The following is a 27807-nucleotide window of genomic DNA, read 5'->3' as shown; positions in this document are numbered from 1 at the left end:
TATAACTTGTCTTTCTTTTGGGGTTTGAGATTCAGAAGAATGTCACAAGTTTGCCTGTGAAAATTTAAGTTCAGAATTAACTATTCATGAAGTAAAAGAAAAAATGAAAGACAAACTTTGAGGTTATAAGTCTCAAAAATGAAACCTTGGTAGATTTAGTCCTATTATTACTTAAGATACATCAAAATAACTCCTTGCACCATTTTCAGAGCATAAAGTCTGCATGTTTGGAAAAGTGTAACGGAAACAAATTAGCATAATTCACAGAAAGGAGTCATCCATTTTATGGAACTTAAACAAAAAATGTGTTCAAAACATGGAAATAAAGGAGTTTTGAAGAGTCCTGGTCTCTCAGAATAAAGTGGAATTGTTTCTAAAGTGTCCCTTTGCTTGGTTGATTATTTCCTGGGAGGAGAGCCAGGAGCTGCTGTCACATTCTAGCAGCCAGAAGTGGTTCTCTTCACAAAACACTGAATGCATTGTGGTGAGATGAGAAGAGTTTCTTTCTTAAGTTGCAGATACAGACAAGACGCATCGTCCCTTTTTTAAAATTTGCTATTAGCATTTCTGTTTTCTACCCTGGAAGGCACAATGCGCGTTGTTGAGGAGTCAGTTTTTGTGCTCTGCTTTGCTGAATCCATCAAAGCAAATGGAACAAATTACTAAGCAGGGTAAAAATATAACATTGACATGTAGAGCAGCAACTTAAAAGTCTTCTGTTAAAACAAGTCAGGTGTTCAAATAAAATGAGGAGCAACCATAATCTCAAAGGAAGAATGTTTCTGTAAGAAAGGAAAACTATCTAGCCTGAATGAACTAAGTTGGAAAGTTGAGCTTAAAGGAGAAATTCAGGCCTTCTTACCTGAGCTGAGCTGCAGATGTTGTTCTTTAAATGGAGCATCTCAGAGTAACTCATCATCTTCTAAAAACAAAGTCCTTTATGACCATCAGTGTGAAAAGGTCAACTTTAAACTGAATATAAAGAAATACAGCAAACTGTAAACAAAAACTGAAGAATAAAATCTAAAAACTTGAATATGTGGAGAAACTCCAGAAATGCAAGTTGTAGTTTTGTTTTAATTCAAACAAAATAAATGAGAAATAACACAACCAGATCGCGTAATTCCTTTTAAAAATGAATCCCGTGGCTCTCCATTATTAGTTACTATAGAAACCTGATGATCCTGCACATCCTGTCAACACTAATTCCATGAATTCCTTTTTTAGTTCATAATTCTGAATGTAACGTAGCATTTATTTTGACAGATTCTCCACAGTGAAATTGTCTCCCATGGAGACAGCAAAGGACAAGTGAAGGTGGGTCAGACAAAGCGGTAACAGCTGCCTGATCTCATAACAGGATGTGAAATTTGGAATAAAGGGTCATAAACTGAACAGTGGTGACATTTTGATGTACTTTTCTTCCTGATGGGGATTCAACTGGTTGTTTTTAACATTAGCCAGAAAATCTTTGAAAGATGAGCTAAGATTTGGTGTTAGTGTAAAGATTGATCTCCACTTTCTCTACATGCAAGATATATTCCCACATTTCCAATAAAACTATAGATGCTTTGAGGTTTACATCAAAATCAACAGAGAACATCTTGATTTTAGAGTTTACATGTTTGATTTAACAAATTGGGCATTCTATCATATTACATAAAGACTTCTCTTCTCCTAACATGGGGCTTTGGATATGTTATCCAATATAAAACAGCAATATATTCCTAACTTGTCCCATTTTCACTGAGTAAATGTCACATTTTAAACTTTATTTTTTGATATTTGGCAGCTGCATCATATGTTTCTAAGGAGTTTGGGCTCTTAAACTTAACTTCACTGATTCCAGCATGTTAGATTTTAGTCCTGTGTATTTGCTGTACAGGCCATAAATAAAACTTTTTTTGTTTAACACATTTCACTTGTTACACTGAACATTTGTTGAGTTTTTGTTTATGTTTCTGGTCAATGAAATTGATTTCTACATGAGGTTGCCGGCCAGTTTTGAAGCTGCCAGTTTGATATTGATGTTATGTTTGTGGGCATTGAAAACCTCTGGGAGTCTTATAGTTTGGATTCCTCTGCTGTTTCTGCACAAACTGTTCAAATAGATCTGTGCTGCACTTGATGCTTGTTTTAAACTATTTTGGCTTTTGATTTTCTCAACGTTCACACCCAGCTGCCCCTAGTTGGAGAGAGTTGAATGATTGGTATATGGTATTAATATTTTAAAGACACATACCTGCCTCTCTCTGCTCTGCGGTTTAAATATTTCACATTTGGAGGCTGTGCAGTTCAAACATCAAGATTTCAAGATTTTTCTTTTTTCTGTTTATTCATCAACTACAAAGGAAACATGAGCTCACCGATGGAGCCGAGCCGAGCGAAGCCACGACGCCGCTGGTTTCAATCAGGGTGAGGCGGCATGTGGGTGACCCTGAGATGCATAAACGAGAACACGCTTATACGCTCATGATGTACTGTTCTCGTATCCCCGGGGATGCCTTCCATTTCTTCATTTCTCTCCTTTTTCTCCACTGTTTTTCTTCCAGCCAAGGCCAAACTTCCTCTGCTGCCGTGCTTCAGGCAGAATTACATGTCATAGTTCACTAGAAGCATATAAAAAAGATTGTATACTGCACATTAGAAATGTCCTATAGAGCCACTGCACTTACAAATATATGGGTTTATGTGGTACAGATATGATGCAATTTGCATGCAACAAACACACAATGCTTCTGCATTTATGTGCAGATTTCCGTTGTATGAGCGTTTTGACTTTGGACCCAAGCACAAGCTCGTTCCTCAGTTAGATTGCAGGGTCAGATGTTGGTACCTGTAGCTAAAGCTTGGCAAGGGAGCAGTTCATGATTACCTCTGTGCTTCTGCTGCTGCTGCATTCTATTTCAATGTTAAAGACCCTGAGCCACTGTTGCTCTTTCTTCATTTCACCACATCCCACTTCGAGACACGTCAGGTGAAAGGAAGAGGCAAACAGATTTTTGCACAAAAACAAATAAGCAGACATGGTGCATGCAGAGACACAATGGTCCTGATCCCCAGAAGGAGAAAAGCCTGGAAGCGCAGAGAAATATTCACTGAACATCAATCTGTGGTGTCAGCTCGGTCACATTTCTCATTTCTCTGTGATCTCCTTCCAGTCGGCATCAGAAAGCCCCAATAAACTTCCCCTGGTGAACTGTGTGTTTATTAGCATAGAGAGATGTGAAAGTGTCTGCCTGCCTTACAAATTTATTTTTTTGTTCTATTTTTTTCCCACATGTAAAAAAAAAAATATACTAACGAAAAAATGACCAGAGTAGCAATATTAACCTGATTTATTAAGCAGGAGAATCTGTCTGAACCCAGCAGTCCATATGTGAAGGAGACTAAACTAAATTACTGACACCTGTCAGCATGGAAAGGTTTAAAAAAAATCTACAAATGGAGAAAATGTGAATCAGTGGTGAAACTTCCCGCTGGAAGCTCTACCAAAACTACTCCAAGAGTTTAACTTCAGCTCATCTACAAGGTCAGAAAAAAACAGGATATCTGCAGCTCAGCAGGCCTCACACACTCAGTGAACATCAGCGAAATAAAATAAATAAAAATGGTTTCAATCAGACATGTAAGGAAAAAGAATCATCCTGCATCCCAAAGACGTTGAACATATTCTATGGACTGATGAGACTAAAATCAAGGTGTGTCCCGTACCTGGGCTAAAGCTAACGCACCTTTTCAAAGAGAAATCAGTTTTGATAGTGTGTTGGTCTGGATCTGCTGCTTCCGGACCGGGAAGACTTGTTATTATTGGGAGACATGAATTTTGCTGTTTAGAAGAAAATCCTAAACAATATCTCATCTTCTGTTCGGCACTTTAAGATCAAGTACAGCTGCTTTACGACTAGAAGCACTTCATAAACTCCAGCTCCGATGAAGGTTTTAGAACGACTTGGTCAAAGTTCAAACTTGGATGCAATCAAGATGCTCCAAATATCTTGAATATGAGTGAAATAAAACAGTTCTGCAAAGAAGAGTGGGTCAAAATTCCTCGACCATAACTTGGAAACGTATCAAAAATTCCTGGAAGTGGCCATTAAGGATGGCACAAATAGTTGCTAGGTTCAGGGCGTTATTACTATTCCTTATAGGACTGGATTGGGTTGGATGAATTTCTTCCTTTAAAAATTAAATGTATTGTGCATTTACACATTTTTCTTTTATCTAAAAAATAAAACAAAGGTTATTTGTTAAGGAGGAAAAAAAGCAGGTTGGAGTGGGCTGGATGTAATCCTGCAGACCAACGTTGCCTTTTAATTAGCCAGCAGCAAATGTTCAGGGTCAGACTGCTGTCAACATCTACAGCTGATCCACTACCAGCTGATCAATGCAGGGAGGAGGAGGGCAGGTCAAAGGTTAAGAGGGAGGAGAGATGGAATGCTGTCAGGGTGGATTATCTGAGAACAGGTCAATGTATAAAAGCCTTGAGGAGGAGATGACAGCGGAGAGGAAGTGATTGTTCTGCTGCTTCACTGACGTGTCTTTATTTTTTTAATAAGATGGAATAAAGTTTTCCTCTGGTTTCCTGCACAGATCCAAACTGGGCTGATGTCTGGCAGCTTCGTGCAACATTAAACATTGAGTCAGAAAATCTGATTAAATCTTGAAGCTTTTTTCTTTTCTTTGTTTACTTTTTTTTTTATAATCTCTTGACCAAATTTTACATTTCCAGTCATATTCTGGCATCAAGTGGCTGTAAAATCTGCTGATTTGATTATTACTTTGCAGTCATTCTGCTAAACTCTGGGCAGAACGAGATTTAGAGTAAGAGCGGCTGTGTCTAAGAGTAAGGAATGTGGTGAGGGGCTTATCCATCAGGGAGGCGCTCCGAGTCCCCGCTCCGTTGAGGTTATCCAGGAATCTGATGAGGATGGCTTCCAGACGTCTACTGGGGGACCAGTTTCCGGAGTGTCTCACCAGGTGAAGGCCTGGGGGGCCTGGCGGGGCGGATCCTCTGAGGAGATGGTGTCTCTGATTCCTGGAAACGTCCCGGCCCCCCATGGGAGGAGCCAGAGTTAGTCCCGTAACCCAGTGGCTGATAAAAGCCACGTTTTTTCACTTTACTGTAGACGTTTTTACTTTGTTTTATTTGAATTGATTTTTAAAGAGCAAGCAGCAGACCTGGGGCAGCAGCCGTCAGCAACAAAACAACAGCAAGTTTCAGTCAGAACCAGAGAACAAAGAGCAGCAGTTTGTGTTAATGAAGTGAAGTTACACCCAGTTGGACTGTTAATTGGAAAACTGTGAGAAAAATGTTTATAAAAAGAACAAATGAATGAGACTAAACATCTGTCCAAACTCTCTAGGCTTTGCCGTCTTCAGCCTTCAGATGTGCCTTAAAACGATGTGGCTAAGATTTTACAATATGCTGGAAGCATCCATCACAGATAAAGGAAAGCTATAAACACCAAGCAGTTTATTGCCATGGAAACGCCAGTGATTCATCCATTTCCTCAACTTGCCTGAGTTTGCAACCAATTATGAAACAATCGGTAAATATTACATTTTTTCAAACACAGTCATTAAAATCATCAAGCAAATCCACCTCAGATCTGTTGATCAACGTTCCAGTTATTAATCAAATGATTCGTTTTTAGCCGTGATTTAAAGGAACTCAGCATTTCAGCTGTTTTGCAGTTTTCTGGAAGTTTGCTCCAGTATTTAAGTGTGCTCTGCTGGTGCAGTTATCAAACGTGTAATTCATTTCATTTATGTCCGTGTCTAAAAACAGAAACTGATACGAAGCCCCAGATATCGGCATCGTAAGTGAAAAAAGTGGATCGGTGCATCTGAACTGAGACTCCGCAGAAAGACTCGTAGAGTCATGTTAATAGATGCTCTCCATCCAATCAGACTGAACTTCAGGCTGTTTTGCAAAGAAAAGTGTGTAAAAGTGTCTACATTTGGAAAGCTGGAGAAATATTTTGAGGTGTGAAATGTGACGACTTAAGTTGTATGAATAATTTTGCAAGGCGCTGAGATTACTTTATGAGCAATGTGAAGAGGGGGGATGATTCTGCTGCCTTCCTGCTTAACATTTTCATATTCCTGATCATAAGGGAGTGAGTGAGCTGGGAAATAACAGAGCAGTCTTAATCCTTCTCCTTTCTCCCTCTTTGCTTTCTCTCCGCTTGAAATGAAAAGCACACATTTGTTCAGTTTGTTCTTTCTTTCTTCTTTCTGTGGCCCTTTAGCCCCCTCCTCCTCCTCCACACATCCCCTTTGTCTTTTACTCCCCCCTTCCTTATCCGTGGTCAGGATTTGCTCAGAAATGACTCACCCAGCCACAAATCGCCCATTTAGGAGTGAGGGGGGGTTTAGTGGAGCAAAGGGAAGGAGGGGTGACTCTGAGATGGAGATGAATTGAGTGAGAGCGGAGCGAAAGGGATGGAGAGAGGGGAGCGGGATGGTTTTTTTCCACCCTGCTTGGCTTCCTTGATCAGCACCAACAGCCGAGGTCTGGATCCAATCAGCTCCCTGCATTCAGCCAGGCAGAATAAGGCAGAAAATGTTTCTGACGGCGCGCACGCACAGACACACGTACAGTATCCAAACGGGACACACGGACCGGCGGCCGTGTTGATCTGTAATGGAGAGCAGGCGGGGCGGGGAAGCAGGAGCCCGGACAAACGACAGCTCTTCTTACACATATCTGCTTGTCCTTATATATTAGCCAGAATTTACCCTGAATTAATGAAGCCACCGACACGTAGGTGTAAGCGTCACAGTAATTGCACGAGCCTCTGCATCAATAATGTTCATTAAACTCCTGAACCCACTGGAGCTGACAGCTCGGTGTGTGAGTGTGTCTCAGCAGCGCAGCACTCGCAGTTTGGTGATGGATCACCGCAGATTTGCATTAAATGCTTCTTTATTTGGACACGGATGGTTGGAAAAGGACGATTTCTTATTAATCATCTCTGCTGGCTGCAAGTTTCAGAGATACAGAAGATTAGAAAATCAGTACATCATCCATCTCACAACTTTCTAACTTTAAAATGTAATTCCTTTGCATTACTTTTAATTGTTTGCCATTGGTACTAAAAAAAAAACTAATCATTTTACTTCTAATTAAGACAACTCTGAAAACTGCTGGCAGTTTGAATGTGTGCGGGTTCCTGTTTTAATATGAACTAATCACAAAAAGTAAGAAAATGTATGTTTTGTTGATTATTTCTTAGTTGTCACCTTGAATAATCTTGAACCTTTGAGACATTTTTCAATTAAACATAACCACATTTAACCAAGCAGCTTATTCTGCAATTGTCACTGGGTTGAGAAACACTTAACTTAACAGAGAGCAGCTTGCTCTCTCACTGCTGTGAGATGTGTAAATAACAGGATATTATCATTATTCTTGGCACCAATTAGGGCTGATTAACTTCACATATACATATGTTTGACATACTGTAATAATAAGGCATTTCTTGTAGAAATAAAAACAGGTTTTAGGTGTAATGAAACCCCTATGCACAAGGGGCAGTACAACATTTCTGCCGAATGCCTGAGTTGAGACCATTTTCTTCTGTCTTGCAAAAATAAATCGCAAAAAACAAAACAGAAACTATCGAAATGATCATATGTGTGTTGTGTTGATATGAAGCAGTTGTTTTGAATATGGCAGGTAAAACACAGGATGGACTGAGAAAAATGACATAAAACCATAAAATATTCAAATAACTTATTACCTGTAGTTTGGTCTGACATTGCTTTAAGAGTGAAAAAATTTCAACATTTTTATCAGAACTTTATGACAAGAGGGAGTGACATCATGTAATTTCATTGCTAAAACAACTTTTTCATTCATTTTCATGCTCTGCACTTTTAAGTAGCTTCAGTTTTTAGCTGCACAACTTCTGAGTTTTTCCATTTTCATTTCTTGGTGCTAACTGGTGCTAAACTAGAACCGCTTGGTGGAAGCCTTCCTGTACATCTAAGCTAAGTTTAGATACTTACTAAACTTTAACGTTTTGACCAAATATATAGAGATTTAAACAAGTTCAGTCTTGATATTGTTTAGTTATATTTTCACCAAAAAATCTTGTGTTGGATGATCTGAGCTTCAGCTCTTTGGGCTGCTGGCAGAGGTGTTAGGTTTGAGGCCATGTAGTGAAAACTCAGATATTATTGCTAAAATATGTAAATGTTGGCATCCAAACTGAATTTAAAGCACTGCTGAACTTTCACTTTCAGTTCAATTTTAATTGAAAGGTTTTCAGATTTAGTTTTTTTAGGTTGGCAAACATTACATCTGACGTGTTTATGTGGTCAGGAAGTGAGATCAACATTTTAATTGGATGTTAAATACTTCAGAAAGTATTTATTACCATGGTTACATGCTCAAACTGAACTTTAACCTCGAAATATTTGTTTTGAAGAAGCAGAAAGTGTGAAATGCTCCTCAAACATAACGGCATGAATGTGTACGTTAGCTGCACAGTGCTTCAGCTCGCTTTGGAGGAGCCAACAGAAACAAATCACGTGGGAAAAGTGAAAACCACACCCAGAGGTTTCCAAACCTGGATCTGCTGACAGGATTATTGTTTCTCAATCAGAATCCGATTCTCCACGATGCAGGCTGAGATTTACCCCGGATGACCTTCTTACTACTTAACTGCTGCATGAGTGAAACATTTCTGCCAAAACCCAGCAAAAAAAGTCAGTAAAAGGACTCCTGTTCCAAGAAGCATGTGGTTCGGTTTATTAGGAGAATTTTCCTGCTGAGGAGCTTCATCCAAGACGTCTAGGCTGTAGTTTATTTATTCACTTCAGCTGAACTTGATAGAAAGCAGTTTCTCCTCTCTGGAAGGCAGAGTGTTAACAAATTAAACCCATGGGAGTCTGCAGCCTGGACAGATGCTAGACTACTGCTTCATGTCTCCTCAGAGAAACATGAAATTATGGCAAAGAACACCAAGTGTAAAAGAAACAGAAATTCTGTTTTCCCCAGTAATCCTCCGGCATGATGTCAGTTTCCAGGAACCGTCCAGGGAAGCAGCCAGTTTGTGCTGCATGGCATGTGTTTTACAAGCTGTGGTTGTCCTATAATCACATAAAAAAAAAATGCAGAGCAAAGTTTAAATGACTTCAGCGAAGGAAACAAATCAGAGGTGTTATCGCAGCTTCAGGTAGAAGTCTAGATTGTCTGTAATCACAGGCCACCCAGCCGGCCCGGTGGGTGCTCATTTCTACATTCCCCACGTAGCAATCTGAGTTTGATCAAATCAGACTCAGAAAACACTTCCACCTCCCCACTCACAGCCTCACCTGTAATAAGAAGGAAAGGCTAATTAGAGAGATGTTAACGGCAAACCTGACAGTGTTAAAAGACATTCAGAGACTCGGAGGCTCTCATCCTTTTCAGGTCAAAGCACTCATCTTACAGGAGATGCACATTTTCACGGCATACCTAATTATCCGCAGCTTGAGGATGTCGCATAATCACACACGCGACGGGAGGAAAAGAGAAACACGCAAAGGTTCTGTCTGAGGAAACGTTTCCATCTGCATCACCTCATAAACACTTTATTGGTGTAAAACATGCAGGTAGGTCAGAAGGTCTGCGGCTGGTTTTGTTCCTGATGAAGACCAAAAGGTCTTAACGACTTCACAAGGAGTTTAACCAGAATTACTAACCTGATACAAATTCTGACATGCAGCTTGAAATCTCCTCCATTAAGTTTTTATCGCCATGACTTAAACACTACAAGCTTGATGCAAAATCCTTCCATCCATCTTGAACGTATTTGAGTTCAGGTCATGGAGGTAAATACTTCAGCAACACTTTGAACCTTATTCTGTGAAACCTGAAGGTATTCCAGCGAGTTCTGGGTCTGCCTCTGGGTTTCTTATCAGCTGGACATCATTAGAAAAGGGGAATGCACTCAGGAGCACGCACAATATGTGAATGCTAAGTGGAGGCTGCTCCAAAAGCAGCACAGGGCATTCTGGGTAAATAAATGCAGAAGTGGCTCATGGTCTTTTACCTCTAAGACCTAAAGACATTCCATTTTTGTTGACATTTTGTTAAGGAGGAAGTTGCGCTAAGTGTGTTCTTCAGAGGTTTTTATGTTGTTTTCATCAGTGTTTCTTGGTGCAGCGCCACCACAGGCGAGGAGGGGAACTGGTTGCTTAAAGGGTCTGGATCGTTTGATGCAGTGTGAAATAAAACCACTCCACCTATAAATCCTTTAGTTTACAGGATTCTTTCTCTCACCAGTGGAACTTCGCTAAGTAATATCATCGACATTATTAAGTTCAAAATTCTCAGAAAATATTGCCATTAATTTGTGAGTAAAACTATCCCAGTGTTCCTCTGGTTAGGGCATCAGCTGGAATCTGCCAATTTAAAAGCTTTTATCTAAATAATTTATTTAATTTTTATTTTTTTGAACAATGTCCCTCTCTTGCATGAATGTTTCTCTTTGCTGCGTTGTCTTGGTCGTGTTCAACCTGAAGCATCAGTGCAGCATCTGTAAAGTCTTTCCATGTTTCAAGATTGTATTTTAGTGGCAGACTTTATTCTGTTTGGCTGTAAATGTAGGTTTCTGGCATGTCATTTATTTATACTAGCTCAGTGTTTACAATAGCATGCAAAGCGGTCTTAAATGTGTTATCCGTTCCTGACATCGTTACAGACCACATGTTGGCTGTTAGGTGGATTTTGACATGAACAAGTTTTAGTTGGAGCAAAATCAAGCCCAGCTAGTTCGTCCACATCTCTTATTCCCTGTCGCTCACAGTTTGTTGGTCCAAGTACTAAAAATACACAGTTCCGTCTTCAAAATGAAAACATTTTATAGGGGATCACTATCTTATAGGAAACCAAAGATATTCCTCTCCCCCAATTATTTTAAGCCTCACAGAAACAAACGTATTTTATGTCGTGGATGTAAACCAGTCTGGCTTACAGTATCACTTTCTGCTGTTTAAGGTGGACTTGCAGTGTGCAATATGAACTCCAACCATAAGACAACCATTAGTCCATGTTCATGGGCTGGAAATCAATGCTGAGTCCTGTTGGCTCCGTTTTGTTGCCTTGCTGTTTGATTTTATGACTGTATTTTACAACCGTACTGTTAATCTGAGCTCTGCAACCTGCTGGCTGGAGTTCATTCCCTCATAAGCTTTACATTTCTGTGGCGGCGTGTCTGAATCTGATGAACATTTGTTTCCATGTTGGTGTAAAATGCAAACCAGTGTGCAGATATGCAGTCAGAAGCTTTTCAACAGAGTTGAGTTGATTTTTGTGCCACTTGGCAGCAACCGTCTGCAAAGAGGAAAAAAGCGTCTTATTTGGGGGTTGCAGCTTTTTTTTTTTTGTGCATGCATACTTTTGTGCATGCATACTTCAGGCAGAAGTATGCATGCATGCATTAAGGCGAGTGGAGTCAGGAGTTGTGTAGAAAGGTCTGTTTTTGTGTTTAAATGAGTCAGTTATTGAGTGTTTGTATGAGAGCCTGCATGTGCAGCAGCTGGGTGCTAACTGAGCGCAGAGCTTGAAGAGGAGAGTGGAGAGGTACTTGCATAACCCCCTGAAGTTCAGAACCCCTGCAGGAGGCAGTAAAATGGAAAAAACTTAATTAGACCTAATGTGTGTGCATGTGTGTGCACACTCATGCTTTCACTCTCTAAGTCTTGCATGAGCCTTGTTTTTAATCTATGTGTGTTGTATTCTATTATACATTTGCGTCCGGTTTGTTTACATCCCCTGTTTTCGCGCTTTCTCTCTCTCTCCCCCCCCTTCTCTCCTACTTTCTCCTTCCCGTCTGTCTGTGCCTTTTAGTTCTCATCCCATCTGCTTGCTCTGTGTCAGAAAGCATCCATTTAAAATCCAAAGTCTCTGAGGAGAGAGCACGGGGAGGCTCGATGGGCCAAGAGAAATGCCGAAAACAAGATGCTTAAGAAGTCGTTTTGACTTTCCCCCTCCTTTCATTGCCGTCTTCTTCTTCTTGTGTGGTTTACAGTTTAATTTCTTTCTTACCGTCTCTCCGTCGTTCCTGACCACCCTCTGATTGCTCCCTCACTGATGAAAAGTGAGGAGCCAGTAGATGAAAAGCGGTGGCCAGAATCCCTGATGAAGAGAAGGAACTGAGGATGATTCAGACGGGAAATTTCCTCTCGCTGCGGCGTCGTGGGGATGCATGGGGAAATAATTGAGATTGTCATGGAAACGGCAGTGCTTAGACGTGTGCGTGTGTGTGTGTGTGTGTGTGTGTGTGCTCAGAGGTGAGTGTGTGTCTGTCGACTTTCAGTTGTGGGGTAAATGAAGTGTGTGTAAAGATCAGTGATCATCAGAGGGTAATTTAATAGACTGTGTGTGTATTTTCATGTGTGCAAGGTTGTCTGTGTCATCAGGGGTAATTAAGCAGAGTGTGTGATGTACAATTACTCCGTCTGGGTCAGAGGTGTGATACAGATGTACTCTGAGGCTTCTGCTGTCTTCAGGCTAATAGGAGCTTTTAAGAGCTCGCTGTGCTCATGTGTGTGTAACACTACCAGATAATGTGTGTGTTGGAACTACAACAAAACAAAGAACATTTAATGAGTGTTTCTGTTGTGTGTTTGTGAAGCTTCCTTCACGTTTCTGTGTACACCAGGCATTTTTCAAAGTATTTTGGGGTCAACTGTGTGGCAGCTCTGGACTTGTGAGATTATAAGGAAAAACTATTTGATTTCTTTCAGATAATTTGATACTTTGTTGGTTTTGATTCTTCTTGTCTGAGTCTCTCTGCCTCTTTTTGAGTAGAACTTGTACTATGACCCAGTCGTCAGAAAACAACGTACTCTGGTGTCTCTCTGGGGTCAGAAATGCAACAAAACTCCTGTTGATGTTGGAATTCTGATTTGAGAAAGTTTGAGCTGACTGAGCAGCCCTGAGTGTAGTTTCCAATCTGACTGTGCAAATAGAAACTATATGATGGTTACTGACTTTGTAATAATACTGATGTAAAAGACAAACATCTGTTAGCTTGTTCCGTTTGTGTTTTAACCAATAAAAGTAAGATCAATATATCATCGGCCTTCAGTAATTAGCAATCCCCCGGGTTCCCGATGCGAGTGTGACATCATTCCCAGCTTGAAGCTCCAACTTTTGGAACAAATCAAACACTGCAAAAACACAAACTCTTGATTATTTTTAGTCTAGTTTCTACTGCAAATATCTTAGTACACTTGAAGTAAGACAGATGTTTGTATTATGCAAATAATGTGTTAATACTGATGAAAAAGTTCCACTGTCTGGATATTTTACTTAAATAACAAGACATTTTTCCTATAACTAGTATTTTTCATCAACGTTAAGGAATTATTGACTTAAAACAAGTTCCTATATCTTGTTTAAAGTTACTTGTAAATTACTTTTATCATATTTCTTTTCGATATTTGAGCTGGAAACGTGGACCCTGATAAACACTTGGTAATGCTTTGTGGTTTTCAGTGCAGCATTAGCATCTTGTGACGTTGGAGTCTGAGCCTAATAGTAATATTTACATCATTGGGATGATCATGTCCACAACATATATTCTTTTTTTAAAATTATGTCGTTAAATCAGTCAGTAACTTCAGAGTGAATCGATACCTGCACAGGATTTATAGATTTTTGCTTTTGCTGCATCTGAAGTTTGAATTTCTGTGTTACGGAAACTTAAAAAGCCAACATGTGGATTAAAGAAGGAGGTAGAAAATTCTGAACCCTTTTGTTATATGTAATGATGTTAAATTGCACAGGAACAATGTTGCCCTGTTTACCTGAGGAAACTTGCTCCTTCGACTATTTAAAGAGATTTTATTCCACAGTTCCCACTGAGCCAGGTCAACGTGTCTATGGCATAAACACCTTTAATGGGCGTCATGCACTTGTGGCCGTCTGATTTAGAAAAAACCCAGCAGGTAATTGGAAAAATGGCTCAGTTGGTTTTCTTTGTCATCCAAGAATAAATGCTAATCAGATTCAGACAGGTATTGTGGGAGTATTAACCTGTGCCAAACATTTTTAAACCATCTCTAGTAATAAAGTTTGTTCTTTCACCATTTCTTTGGTTTTACCAGTTTTTTTTAACAAGAGTAGTTTAAACCTTTAAATCTGTACTTTTAAAAATGCACCACATCAGCTCTAATAACAGAAATAAATTGAGATATTTCTGCACATTACACCTCTCACTGTTCATCTGTCATTTCTGCTCTTCACCCGGTTCTAACATTTGTACTTCAGTTTCTCCATGTGATTCATTTGTAGAACAAACTTATAGCAGCGATAAAACTGATTGTTTTCTGAGTGTTTGGGATCCTTGTTGAATCAAACTCCAGATGATGGACTGATGTCCTCATGTTTGACTCCATTATACTCTAATGTACAGATGGATTAATGGCCGACTCAGTGACTGAAAGGAAAGTCCTGATCCGTTTCGTGTTAAAACACACCCTCATGTTCCAGAACGAGGTTTTGAGGTAGTCACTATGATGATCAGGTGTTTTGTCCCTCTGAAGTCTGATAGTCATGAAAAGTAAACTTGTTTTTAAGCTACAAAGTTTCCTGCTTTGCACTTGATAGAAACTTGATTTAAATCTTTTGATACTGATGTGAATATTTATCACACTGTTTTATCTCTTTGAATTAAGGCATGTGCCTTTAAAGGGCAAAGGTCGCGATGCTTAAAGGCTAAACAAACAAAAAGTAGTTTATCAGGAATTATTTAGTGTTTGTTCTGTGCTTCAGTGTCTTTTCAAACTAAAATGTAGTTCTTTTAGTTCTCTCCTTTGGGTTTTGGTGCAGTACCTCTGCCTTGTGAGCAGATGTGGTTTGAATGATGTTCATGTATTGATGGCTTCCCAAGGAAAAGGTTTGATCTCCAAGGCCTTCACACTGAATCTGGAAGCAGTTTTTTAGATGCTGGGAGCTAAAAGAGGTGCTGATCTTTGACTCATCTTCTAGTCTAAACCTGCTAATAAAATCCATCATGTTTACACTTTTAAATTTCACTACCGGGGAGCAGTAAATGATAGAATATATTACAAAGTGTCCTGTCTCGGATTTGTATCTTTAGAGTAAAAAATGTGGAAAAGTTGGTTATTTTGTTAAAATCCTCCTCTGACGCTTTTTTGCTCTCTCATATTTTTCCTCATTCTGTGTTTTAGTGTTTGGTTCTTAGTAATTTCAGCATTACTAGACGTCGTTGACCAAAAGCAGCATTTAATTGGAGTCAGTCGTCTCTGTGTTGGTGCGAACTGACAGCCTGTGGTGTGTTTTCATGCCCCACTTCAAAGAATGAAAAAAGTGCAGAAAAGAGGGAGAGAGGCGGAGAAGACGACCCTCCGATTATTCAGATTTGGGTTTATTTTAGTTTTTCACGCCTCTCTCTGAGGCTGTTTGTCCGTCCCTCTCAGCCCTAATTCTTTCCACCTTGCTTCCCCACATCTCAAATCATCTGCTTTAGATTATCCCAACCGCTGTGAGTGGAGCCAAGTAGAAATGGGTAGTTTTCACGGGTCTCTCGCTCTCCCTCTCCTCTAATCTCCTCCATGTTCATGACACTAATACAGAGACTGATCTAAGCCCTCCTGCCTCTCTCTGTGACATTTATCACTGTGCTTCTTAATGCAGCCAGCCTGCCTCTGTTGACGAGAAGTAAGGATGACAAGCGTGGCCTATTTTCTTGCTTATGATAGGCTCCTCTCCTTTTGACTTTTTTGGGGGGAGTATTCGCACTGAAGAGTGTTTACTAAAGTGTCTCGCAGCATGGTTGACAAGAATTTGACATTAAACTTTGATCGTAAATCTGGCATTTTACTGTCGGCGCTAAACTGGGATCCATTAGTGTCTTAGATTGTAATAAATGATGTCGGATAACGCCCTCATAAAGCCCGCATCTATTAAAAACATCACTAAACATAACATCCACTTTTGCCATCCTTGTAAAGCATTTACATGCTATATCCGGTTTTGATGGATGATAACAAGTGATGAAATTAAACATTAAATCATTCATTATTAGAGAGTGCCAATCAATATTGTTTTTCTTTGAACTAATGGAGTGGAGATGGGAAATGTCCACACGTTGTCAGCTTTCCACTGATGTTTAAAATGTAATATTAAATGAATTGAATTTACGCAGCATTTTTATGATAATGGCTCAAAGACCTTTTGCACATTAAGACTGCGTTCACACTGCAGCCTGAAGTGACCCAATTCCGATTTTTTGGACGTAATGTGACCTGTATCTGATCTTTTCATGACAGTCTAAAAACACAGGTCGGCTCCTTTCAAATGTGACCCAGATCACTTGGGTATCAGAAACGTCTTCGGTTGAAATGTGACCTAACGCCCAGGTCACATTCATCCGACCTGAACGTCCCTGATACTCTACAAATGTCACTATTCTGCATCCTGATACGCAGAAGCAGGAAGAAAAACAGCAACCATGACGGACTATATGAGGATTAAGTTGTTAATATGCTGCTACGGTCAGACAACAACTCCAGTAAGCTTTGCTCCAGCGTTAGCCTCCATGTTTACTTCCACAAACACTGAGCACTTCTTCTTCTTTTTTTGGTGGTTGGCAGAACACTGAGAACGCTGACACTATTGCGCCCTCTACTGCGCATGCGGGACACTTTCAGGTCGTTTGCCCGTCCACACTGGAGATCACGTACAGGTGGCATATATTTGAAAGTGTGAATCATCATCAAAAAATCCGATTTGACAAAAAATCTGAATCGGTTTCACTTCAGGCTGCAGTGTGAACGCAGCCTAAGTCTGCTTTCTGACGCCCCACTCAATATTCACATCCTCTTACATCTGCAGACTGATAGGCCACTTGTGGTTGAGATCTAAAGTCAGAGGAATAAACTAGAATTGAACCCACAAGTTTCTGACTTCAAGACGGCTACCGACTGACTTAGTGGATTAGAAACAGACGGCACAGAAACAACAGGAGACAAACGTCAGAGTGACTAGTTAGTTTGGAAAAGTTCTCAGGTTAAAGTTGAGCTGAAGGCCAATTAATGGAGGGTGGGATAGCTACAAAGCTAACAGGCTAGTTTCTAAGCTAACATCTGGACAATAAGGCCTCTAGTCTAAACAGATAGCTAACAAGAGGCCTTTCTTTAAGCTAGCTGCATGTTTATTTTCTGTTCTTTGAAAGAACAGCTGGTTAGCATTCAATTTCAGCTCAATTCAGTTTATTTATGTTGTGCTAATTCATAATATGGACCATTATCTATGCTCATATTTGCCATCTGATATTCTTACAGTGTTAATGTTTTCATTTTTGCATTTTTTCTTGAGTAATCGTATCGCAAAAAGAACAGCGTAGGTATTGGAAACAAATATGTGTTTCTGTTTAATTTAGGGGAGAAATGATTGCTCCTAGTTGCAGAAGATAGTTGCTTTATGCATAATTTTAGTTAAAATATCAGCAGTCATTAGGTTTTGTAGAAAAATGGAGGGAAATTCACACTGCTCCTGTGTATGACCTGATCTATTGAAAAATGAACATGCCAGCTCTAATGACCTTTTTAGGTGCATTGTCTGTAAAGCCTATACAGAATAATGGACTTTTTAGCACTTGATTAACAGAAGGATGACAGCCACCAAAGGCCCTCTCACAAAAGGCAATTATTCAGCTGTCTCTCTGTCTCCCAGGCACTTGATAAATGCCACTAATGCCTAAAATATAAATGGCACAATAAAAATAAATATCACTTTGGCCCACATGTTGTGTTTCAATGCCAGTCTGTAAGTTTGAAAAGAGGGGAAAGTAGGACAGGAAAGTTGGATTCATCATCATTAGTGCATTCTATCACTTCCATTGGATATAAACACTGCCTCCTAATTTAGCTATCATATCCTTTCCCCTGAGCCCCGCCTTGCTCTCACAGCCGGTTTGTGTCATCCTGGCTTCGTCTTTCCTTCTGAACCGGCAGATAGTGTTTTAAAACCAACCAGCCCTCTGCTTTCAACTTTACTCTCTATTCCCTCCACCAAAAACCTTCTCCGGCTTCCTCTGCTGTCCCTTTGCTCAGCTCCTCTCTTCTTTCATCTGTTTTTCCCCCTGCACTGTCAGAATGAACAATTTGCATGAATCACAGGCTCTCAATCCAGGCCCGGTTGTAGTGACATCCCCCTGCTGGTTTTGTTAGCATAACCACACTTTGCAGCTCCAGAGAGGCCATTATCCAGTGTCCAATGTGGTGTCTCTGAAGGAAAACAATGTCATTCACATAATGTTGCTTCTCTTGCACATATACCCTAACAGCATCATTTCAGTGAACCTTAGATTGCTTGATTGGCGTGCCTGGCTGTGTTTTCCAGGAGAGCTGGCAGAACCAGCGAGTCATTTGCATAAAACAAAAAGGAGCTCAGACTTGCTGCTGTTCCGCTCTCCTGTAATTGTACAGCTTCTCAAAGGGAAGTCTGCATGTAATTCAACTACAAAAAGAAAAAATGACAGTGTGTAATTGCATTCTTAAAGTGGATGTGAAAAGTTTGCACCCCCTTGTTGCAATGGTTGGTGTTTACGACGTAAACAATCATCTTGTAGCTAAAGCTGCAGCATGCAAAAGGTCTCAAGGACAAAATGATCTCATTGTACATAAGTGCTGTCATCAATAACTAGCAGAAGTTTAATACAGTAATGTAACAACTAAAACATTTCTCTTTCCTGAATGGAAAAATCAGACGGACATTGATCAAGAGGTCAGGCAGTTCTGACACCATTTTTATCCACTATTAGTCAAGTTCTAACAAAATCTAATGTGTTCTACATTTGTACAAACTTTGAAGTTGGACAACAGGAACCTTTCTTTCAAATGTAATCATCCAGGTATGGCTAAAATCTCCCAGCATGCTCAGGGGTAAAATGAAGATCTGATGAAACCAAGACACATTGGTTTGTTTCCCAGTTAATTGATCTGAACTGTTTATGGAACCAGAAGTTATGAACAGATCCAAACATCAGTCAGTTTTGACCCAAGTCCTTTTGGTACAAAAGCAAAAGAAGGAGGGAGCAGTTTATTTGAGTCCAAGAAGAGATGAAATTATAGATCGAGGTAGTATAGTAACTTTATGTACACACCATGTAACCATGTTATTGTATCTTTTAGATTTTGGGTTTTTTTTATATTTTCCCTGTTGGATGTTTGTTTTATGTCTCATCAAGCATTTACTTGAAACCTGGTGTTTTACTGGGTGGTGCTCACTGTATTCTCCCACATGGTTGGTTTGATATTGTCTTTTAGCTCTGCATGAATCTGTTCGTCCAGATCCAACACTATCTGAGCCAGATGCTGTTTTTCTTTCTCATTTCTACTCAGATTCCTCCTAAAACCGGCCTGGCATTAGCCTTTCTGCAGTGTGGACTTGTACCTTTGTGTGCTGCCTGTCAGTGAGGTCTGGATGGGGTCCCAGGTTAACAGCAGGTGATCATTTTGCCCAATGGTTTGACTAGCTGACCAGTAGCAGTCAGATGGAGAAAGCCAGCGACAGCAGAGAACTGGACAATGAGAGGGGAGATAAAGGGCATGTGGAGCAGGTACAAATGGGAGAAAGGGAATTAGACAGGGTCAAACTGGAAGGGCTTGGGGATGTTAAACACTTTCCAGGCACAATTTCATTCTCCTCAATTAACACCCTCACCTCTCTGTTCTGGTTCTGCTTCTGTCTGTCTGTCTGTCTGCTGTGTCGCTCTGCTGGACCCAAAACCTTTAATCCGTTTCAGAGACAAAAAATGAGGTCCAAAGCAAACCTGTGTTCGCTGATGTTGTACGCTCGACTTCATTCTTGTTTCAATATTCAACTGAAACATGAGTGGAGAGGCAAACTTGGCTCACACCAACCCAAAGTTGAAAAGGCTTTACCCCCTCCAGCTGCCAAAAAAAGCGGGGAGAGGGCAACAAAAGGGGAGCCGACAGCTGGACAGACATAAATGTAGAGCAAAATGTCTGCAAAATGTCGCACAAAAAGCAGCTGGGAGAGTGAATGAGTCCCATTCAGCCTGATCCCAGCAATGACTGCACCCTCACCAAGGGATTACACTGAGGAGAACATTACCACACACTTGTAAGAGGATTGTAACACACGTGCTATCATCACCACTTACAATAGAAGAAGAACTACAGCCATCAATTCCTTCCTTTTTCTCTTCCTCCACTCACTCCCTCATTTCAACCCCTCCATCCCCTCTGCAGAAGCCTTGGAGGATCCGTCCAGTGCCGGCGCAGTGGCGGGCGCGGTCATCGGCTCCCTCCTGGCCCTCCTATTGGTCGTGACTCTCGTTGTTGTCCTCCTGACCCGCAGCCGCCGCCAACAGAGGCGGGGCTTCCCCAGCAGCGGGGACTCCGTGGCGGCGGGCAACGAAGGCAGCAACGGTTCCGACTACGGCAACAAAGCCCGCCTGCTATTCGCCGGCTCCGGAAACGGCAGCAAGAACGGAACCGGGGCGAACAACAACGGGCCGGTGTACACGTACCGGGAGGGCTGCGACGCCACCGGGACCCTGACAGAGAAACCCAACAGCTACCACCACCACCTCCACCACGCCCCAGCCGGAACCCGGCCGACCCCCCATGACATCCTCCTCTGCGGTGAGATGGATGAAGCCGAGAGGAGGAAGTTCAACCTGGATGACAGCATCGAGGAGGAAGACGAGCGATACAATCGATTTGGAGGCGGCGGGAACGCGCTGCCTCCGGCGTATCATGCCCACAGAGGTCATGGGGGCGAAGCAGAAATGGATGTGTACCTCGACGACGACATGGAGTCCCAGAGGGACGGCTCTGTCATCTCCCGGACTGCCATTTATGTCTGAGGATGTGGAGAGGAGAAGAAGGGCCTGGAAATCAGAGGATGAGATGGAGGAAGTGAGGGAGTTAAAGCAACTTCCTGTTCAGCACTAAAATTCAAATCGCCTCCATTAGCTCGACACCTACCTGCTTAAACTCCAACCTGACTGCAGAGTTGCCATCAGTAATTTCCTCTATGCTTCACAGTTCCTGTATATCACTACCCAAGAGGACTACGAGAACAATAAAAACAGAAAGAAGTTGTTGTGATGCTTGTGAGGCGCTGTGCGCTGTGGCTCAGTTTGTGACCGTGTTGAACTGTAACCAGGGGAGACTTGATTCAGTGTAAGTCAGAAACCTCAGCGGATTCTTGACGCTACGCTGCTTATCGCTTCGTTCTTCTCGCTTCAGCTTCGCTGTGTGATCATGTGCAGAGTGACTCCAGTGTTTGTACCGTAAACATTACCAGAAATCTCAACTAGAGACATAACAACCGTCACAAAATCACCCAGATTGATGTGAGATGTTCATCAACTTGTTAACAGCTTCTGTGGATGTTGCTGTTGCTCTTGTGACGAAACCTGAACCTGAATTTATATAAAAAAATAAAAAAAACTCTGAAAGACTAAACTTGTCGTCCTGGCAACAGTGAGAGACTCCTTCTTAATCGCCGAACGCTGGCTCTGCTGGGGGCTCGCTCCCCGCGACACCACCTGGTCTCCCGATGGGAGCCGCTGAAGTGCGGGGCCCCATGCTGACTTACCAGTGTGTGCTAATGTGTGGCTGGCTGTGGTGTTAATGATGTGCATCATCCGTATATTGGGCGGTGTGTCACTGTAGCACAGTTGTTGCTGTTGTTGTTGTAGATGTTGTTGTTGTTGTTGTTGCTCTTGTGTAATGGTGTTGATCTTACTTGGGAAAAGATGCACCGAGAGCCTTGGGGGGTTTCACAAAGTTTCACGTCGAGTCTGTAATGACTCATTAAATGAATAAAAAAGTTGCTTTTCTTTGTTTCCAACTCTTCTTCCTTTTTGTTTTACCTTCTTTACTTTCTTCCCACTTGTTTCCTTCCTTAGAGGACTGCTCAGTTGTTTTATGCTCCAGTTTTATGTAATAACAGTCATATTTGTTCTGTTTCGGCTCCATGTGTCGAGTGACATATCCGCCAACGTTGTTGGAGGTTATTGGATGTCATTTATCACTTTTTCAGGGCCTTTTGAATGTTTTAGGGTCTTTTTCTGATTATTAAATATTCAAGATGCATTTATGAATATTAAAGAAAAGAAAATCTAACAATTTCTCACTTACACAATGTATGTTAGCATATATTTAGAAATATTAAAGATGTAATCTTACCGAAGGATTCCAGTGCAGTAATGAGCCACAACTCCAAGTTTAGATCGGAAAACTTTTTTTGGTGACATTCGGCACACAATCACCGGCCTCTTTATTAGTAACACCTATTCAGTCGCTCATTAAGACAGGAAGCAAATCTAATAAAGTGGACAGTAATTTGTTCTTCAGGATGCACTGGAGATGTGATAATTCAATATTAATCTGAAAAAAGTAGTTCAGGTAAAACCTGAAAGGCTAAAGAGCTTTAATTAGCTTATAACTGCTAGTCTCAGGTGCAATATGATGCATAAAATACAGATTTAATAAATATCCTATACGGTTTAAGTGCAGTTTTAGATTAGATCTTCTTCTAAGATTACAAATGTATGTTTTGAAAGTCAGGAAAGAGAAGCTTGAAATGATTTGTGGCAAATCTGGAACAATAAAATCTCAATTTATTTCTTAATAGTCAGAATCAGATTTTTTTTTCTTTTTTATTTGTGACATTTTCTGACTAACAAACGTTGAAATGTTTTAAGACACAAGCTCTGCAGCTCTGATCGTTTTCCAGAGATGAAGCTTCGTGTTTTCCAGTCTTTGTGTTTCAGGCGTATTTGAAATGTTTTCCAGCCAGTTTCCTGTTTCTCTTGAGAAATTACAAGTTGAATGTAGCAGTAAATAAAGCACAGCGATTTATGTGAGAAACATAATGCAGTAAGTCAAGACCAGAGTCTCCGGAGATCAGGTGTAAATAAAACATTTCATTTGAGAAAACATTTTAATTAACAGCTTGTGTGAATCATTTTTATGCCACGGTGAGGCGACCCATCCAGGAAAACCATCACAAGACAGAAAGAAGAACGTAGACTGGCTTACACACGGAGGGAAGGTCACAACTGGAACATTTCAAGCCACAGAAAACTCATTAACTGCTCAGAAAAATAGAAAATATCAAGCAGAAAGCCTGTTGTAAACAAAAATAGGATTCACAACTTTTATTAAATGAACACTGGCAGAGGCAAATTTGGTTAAATTAAGATTTAAAAAGGCATTAAGTATTTTAGATACACCACACAGTGTGAACTACACTCAAAATGAGGCGGTGCTCACTTTATTCAAGGTCAGCGCCGTTTTTAACTCGGCACAGGAGAATCCATCGACGCTGCCGTTAAAACTAAAAATGATCTGAACACAAACTCTGTTTATTACAAGTTGTTTGTTGCAATTAACAAAACTGTGAAATAAAGGGTTTCCAAAACTCAACGTTACATGAATTACAAAATAATACTTAAGCAAGTTAGACATCTTTTCCAACTTCAGTAGCTTTTTGACAAAACTGTTGATATCCCTTTTTCCAAGCTTAATCGTGTTTAACGTCCACCTCTGATGGAGAACATGACCATGAATAAGGTTTTAACTCTCCAAACAAACTGCAGCGAGGCGTCAAATTTTATTACAATATCTAATGTACCGTCATAAAAACGATAAACGTGATGACATAAAAATATTTCCAGCTTCTTCTTTTTGGTACGTCAGTGAGTGTATGAAACAATCAAAGCCAGACGAACACAAATACTACTCTAAAAACATTTCAAACAGGCATCTTAAGGACACCAAATGCATAAAGTATTGTGATTGTTATCACTGATCTGTACTCAGTGTTTGGAAATGCAGTGGAGCCACGACTACTTATGGAAAAGCCATTTATTTTTCTAGGTGCTGATTGGCTCAATAACAGAAATAAAGAAAACAATCAATGTTAGGTTCTGAGCTCCACTGTGTTTATTAATGCATATTAAATTATGTTTGGTTAGAAGCATTTTTAGAGGAGATCTAAAGTATTTTCTATCCCTTTTCCCTGATTATCAGCTATACTCACATTTTCCAACATGTTGATGCTCTCTTATAACAAAATGTGTAGAAATTGGTCAATATAACAGTTCCACCAATGCAGTTTTTGAGTTTTTAAATATTATTGTCACACTGAATCAAGATGATAATGATAGGAAACGTTCCACAGTAAAGATGAACGATCGTCCTGCCTGCTTTAGCACTTAATGCATAATGATGTCTGAATTCCTCATTTAGACCAGAAGAGTTTTGTTTCTCAGAACAAAAGTGTTTAAACATCCGTTACAATGAACTAAGTTTCAAATTTACAGCCTAGATTTCAAATATAAGACTTAATAACTTTCTAAGACCCTGCAGAAGCTCTGCACTTAAAACGGTTTTTCATTTGTTTCATCAGTTTCAACATAAAGAATAACAGAAAAAAGGGAATTTCTAATGAATGTCTTGATCTCTCCCTTTTTATATTCTCATGATCCAGTGTACTGTGAAAGAAAAAAGTATTGTCGACACACTATAGCTGTTATTCCTCAACATGAACTGTAACTACTGTCGTGTGGGTTGGAAATCTGCAGTTTTGCCATTAAATCAAAAGCTGAAATGTTTGGATTTTATATTGATTTTTTTTTGTTCTACAGGAAAGCTGGTTCAGCTCTTCCACCGCTGAGCAGTTCCCTTGTTGCTGATTGATGTTGGACATACTGTGCAATCTGTTGTTCTGTAAATGAGACAGTTGTATCTGCTTTCTTACTAAATATTTCAGTGGAGACTCTGCGTACAGCCGCATCATTTGTCTGCACAAGCTGCCAATTCTGTTGAAATAACTTGCAGACAGCCGTAGTGTAACTGCAGTTCTTACACATGTCGTGTTTATTGTTTCCCTACAGAAAAAATGGGATGTGGGGTTTTATTTAGGACTCTGTTGGTGCATCCATGCTCCAAGAATCACATTTTTCCAGCAACTATATGATATCTGTCTGAGTGTAAATTGAGAGAGTCAGTTATTTATGTTTTGTTTACAGTGCTGTATTATATTTAAATGGAGATATTTTTGGTAGGCGTATGGGTGTATGTGACTATATCCAGCTTCTGGTCTCAGCGTTTTGTTTCTCCAGGGATTTCTGAAGGTAACTTTAAACTGGAAACGCAAATTTGGTGCCTAATTATTCCCAGAGTCTTGTAGCGTGGATGCACCCTCTGCGAGAAAAATCTTCATCGGTCATAACTTTTTGTTTCAGCACAACCCAGTTTCAATAAAAGAAAAGCATTTCAAAAAGACTCTGCAGAGAATCTGGTAATTAATTACGCTGCTCTGGGTTATCAGTCCATAAATACCAAACCGCTGCACCTGCTGTGTTTAGCTTCTTCAACAGACCTGCCACAGGGACCTATTTCTGGTTCTGCAGACTCTACACAAAAACTGCACACTTGCTTTGTCACAGCATCTACAGTTAAATCCACCGTCACACCTGGATGCTCATTATGTAACACACCGCATACTGTACTGTGCAGTTTGACGCTTTTGTTTAAAGTAATCTGCATGTTTATCATGCAGTTTATTCTAGAGGCCTTTCCATTACATGCACACATATGCAAAGGTTTGTTTCAGCAAATTTCAATATTTAAAAACTTAATTCATTTTAGATATTCAGTTGAGAAAGTATGGATAAAGAGAACTTTTTTTTAAATTTTGACTTTAATTTTCAGAATTGACTTTTTTCCTCAAGATTATAGTGAGATTTTCACATAACAAAGTCAGAATTATGACTTTTAAAAGTCTTTTCTAGACTTTTGTAAAGTCATAATTCATAGAAAAGGTCAAAAGATGAATTACATAGTAATTTATATGTATAGTGTTTACTGAGAGATTTAAATAATGTTATTTAAAAGAATGATTAAGAAAAGGTTTGGCTTGTCATCGTTGTACAACCTAAATGAATCTAAATATTTTCTGAAATATTCTTTTAATAACTTAGTTTTTTCCTGAGTTGGACATGTATTCTTTCTGTTTCGGTGCCATTCGGTATCGGCGTCGGGCTTTTTCTGCAGCAATGACTGCTTTCCTTCAGTGCATGACGGTGCAGAAGGGAATTCATGGTTTAATTGTCCATCTGCTGCATTTTCATGTAAAGTCCTGAGATGTGGGTCATGACCCAAAAAACAAGATTCTAGATTAAGCATCTGAAATGTGTAACCTGTGTATGGCAGGAAGCGGATAAGTTAGTTTATATTAGGTGGTACAGGGCTGATGAGGACGGAATGATGAAGACTGGAGGGAAATCATATTTTTTGTGGCCTGACTTAGGATTTCCAGCTGTTGCCTTGTCAACAACAGGTGGAAATAAAAAGATGGGAACAACTTTCTAAAGTGACATTATTGTTCTGAAGCTACTGCTTGAGCTACAGATTAAAGATAATTACGTAAAGCTATATTTTTTAGTTTTATATCATGCTATAATGTTGTTCTCTCGTCACAAACACACCTGGAGTGTTGCTTTGACTCTTCCATGCATGTTTGATCAATCCTTCACTCCAACCATCCAGCTCTGCAAAACACCTGGTTGGACGTTGCTCCATCTTCAAGACCCAGCTCCTTCTCAGGGCTCCTCTCACTTCCTCCACTCAGCTCCTTCAGACTAGCCAGCGGCAATTAGCAAACACCTGGTGGAACCGCTGAGCTCATTATAGGAACTGCTTCTCAATGCAATGCTGGAAAAACTTTGCTGAAGGGTTAATAGAGCAGGAGCTTTTGAAGAAACAGGCCCAATTCCATCCATCCATCCATTTTCTTKCACCCTTGTCCCTCAGTGGGGCCGGGAGGGTTACTGGCGCCCATCTCCAGCTAACGCTCCGGGCGAGAGGCGGGGTCACCCTGTACAGGTCGCCAGTCTGTCGCAGGGCAACACAGAGACACACAACCATGCACACACACACTCACACCCAGTGGCGCAAAAAGTGGGTATGCAGGGTATGCAACGCATAGGGGCGCAGCACCAGAGGGGTTGCCAAAACCCCGTCTGGAGGGGGCGGCGCGCCGATGATGTTTTCCCGTACACTTCTGCGCGCCTTACGCTCCTTACGCTCCTTCACCTCGCGCACATAACGAGGTAAATGTAGCGAGTTTTACCCTTCACGTATCGTTGCCTCGGGGGGGACTGAGTGAGCGTCGCTCCTTCACCCTGACGTTCCTTCCCTCGGTCGGGGGGGGGTAGGGGGGGCGCCAATCTATGTTTTCGCATCCACCTGAATAATGTGTAGTTGCGCCACTGCTCACACCTAGGGGCAATTTAGACAGACCAATTAACCTGACAGTCATGTTTTTGGACTGTGGGAGGAAACCGGAGTACCCGGAGAAAACCCACCATGCACAGGGAGAACAAGCAAACTCCATGCAGAGAGTCCGGGGCCGGGAATCGAACCCAGAACCTTTGTGCTGCAAGGCAACAACTCTACCAACTGCGCCACTGTGCAGCCCGGCCCAATTCCTTTTATGTTAAATTTGATAAATGTAGCATTTTATAACAACTGAAGTTAACAGATATTTGTGCTATAAAATGGCACCATGTGCCTGGAAAATACATAATGCTGCCCCTTAAAAGGAACACATCACCCAGGAATCCAGTAACAGAAAATAAAATACCTTTTGAATATATTAGAACATGTTTGATCTTTTTTTTTCACACCTCCATGATTCCCTTGTATTGATTTTTTTCTTCCCTTGCTGTTCCCGCGGCCAGCTGAAAGCGGGATGTGATAATTACACGTCCCCCTCTCTGATCTTTAGCT

General features: G+C 40.6%; 1 protein-coding gene across 3 annotated transcripts in view; it reads left to right on the top strand.

The window, feature by feature from the left end:
- The window catches only part of pvrl2l (PVR cell adhesion molecule related 2 like), a 327549-nt gene that overhangs the window by 177408 nt on the left and 122334 nt on the right, over positions 1-27807 (top strand). The window contains exon 7 of one of the 3 annotated variants that reach the window (XM_008422834.2): positions 20245-25299. The exons of the other annotated variants lie outside the window; for them this stretch is intronic. Within the exon in view, the coding sequence (XP_008421056.1) occupies positions 20245-20864 (620 nt within the window). The 3' untranslated portion in view covers positions 20865-25299. Of the gene's footprint in view, positions 1-20244; positions 25300-27807 lie in introns of those variants that run through there. 3 annotated transcript variants of the gene reach the window in all.

This window comes from Poecilia reticulata, linkage group LG11 (genome assembly GCF_000633615.1).
Source record: "Poecilia reticulata strain Guanapo linkage group LG11, Guppy_female_1.0+MT, whole genome shotgun sequence".
NCBI classification, from domain to species: Eukaryota; Metazoa; Chordata; class Actinopteri; order Cyprinodontiformes; family Poeciliidae; genus Poecilia; species Poecilia reticulata.
Note: the sequence above shows the minus strand (reverse complement) of the source record. Positions and strands in the feature narration are given on the sequence as shown.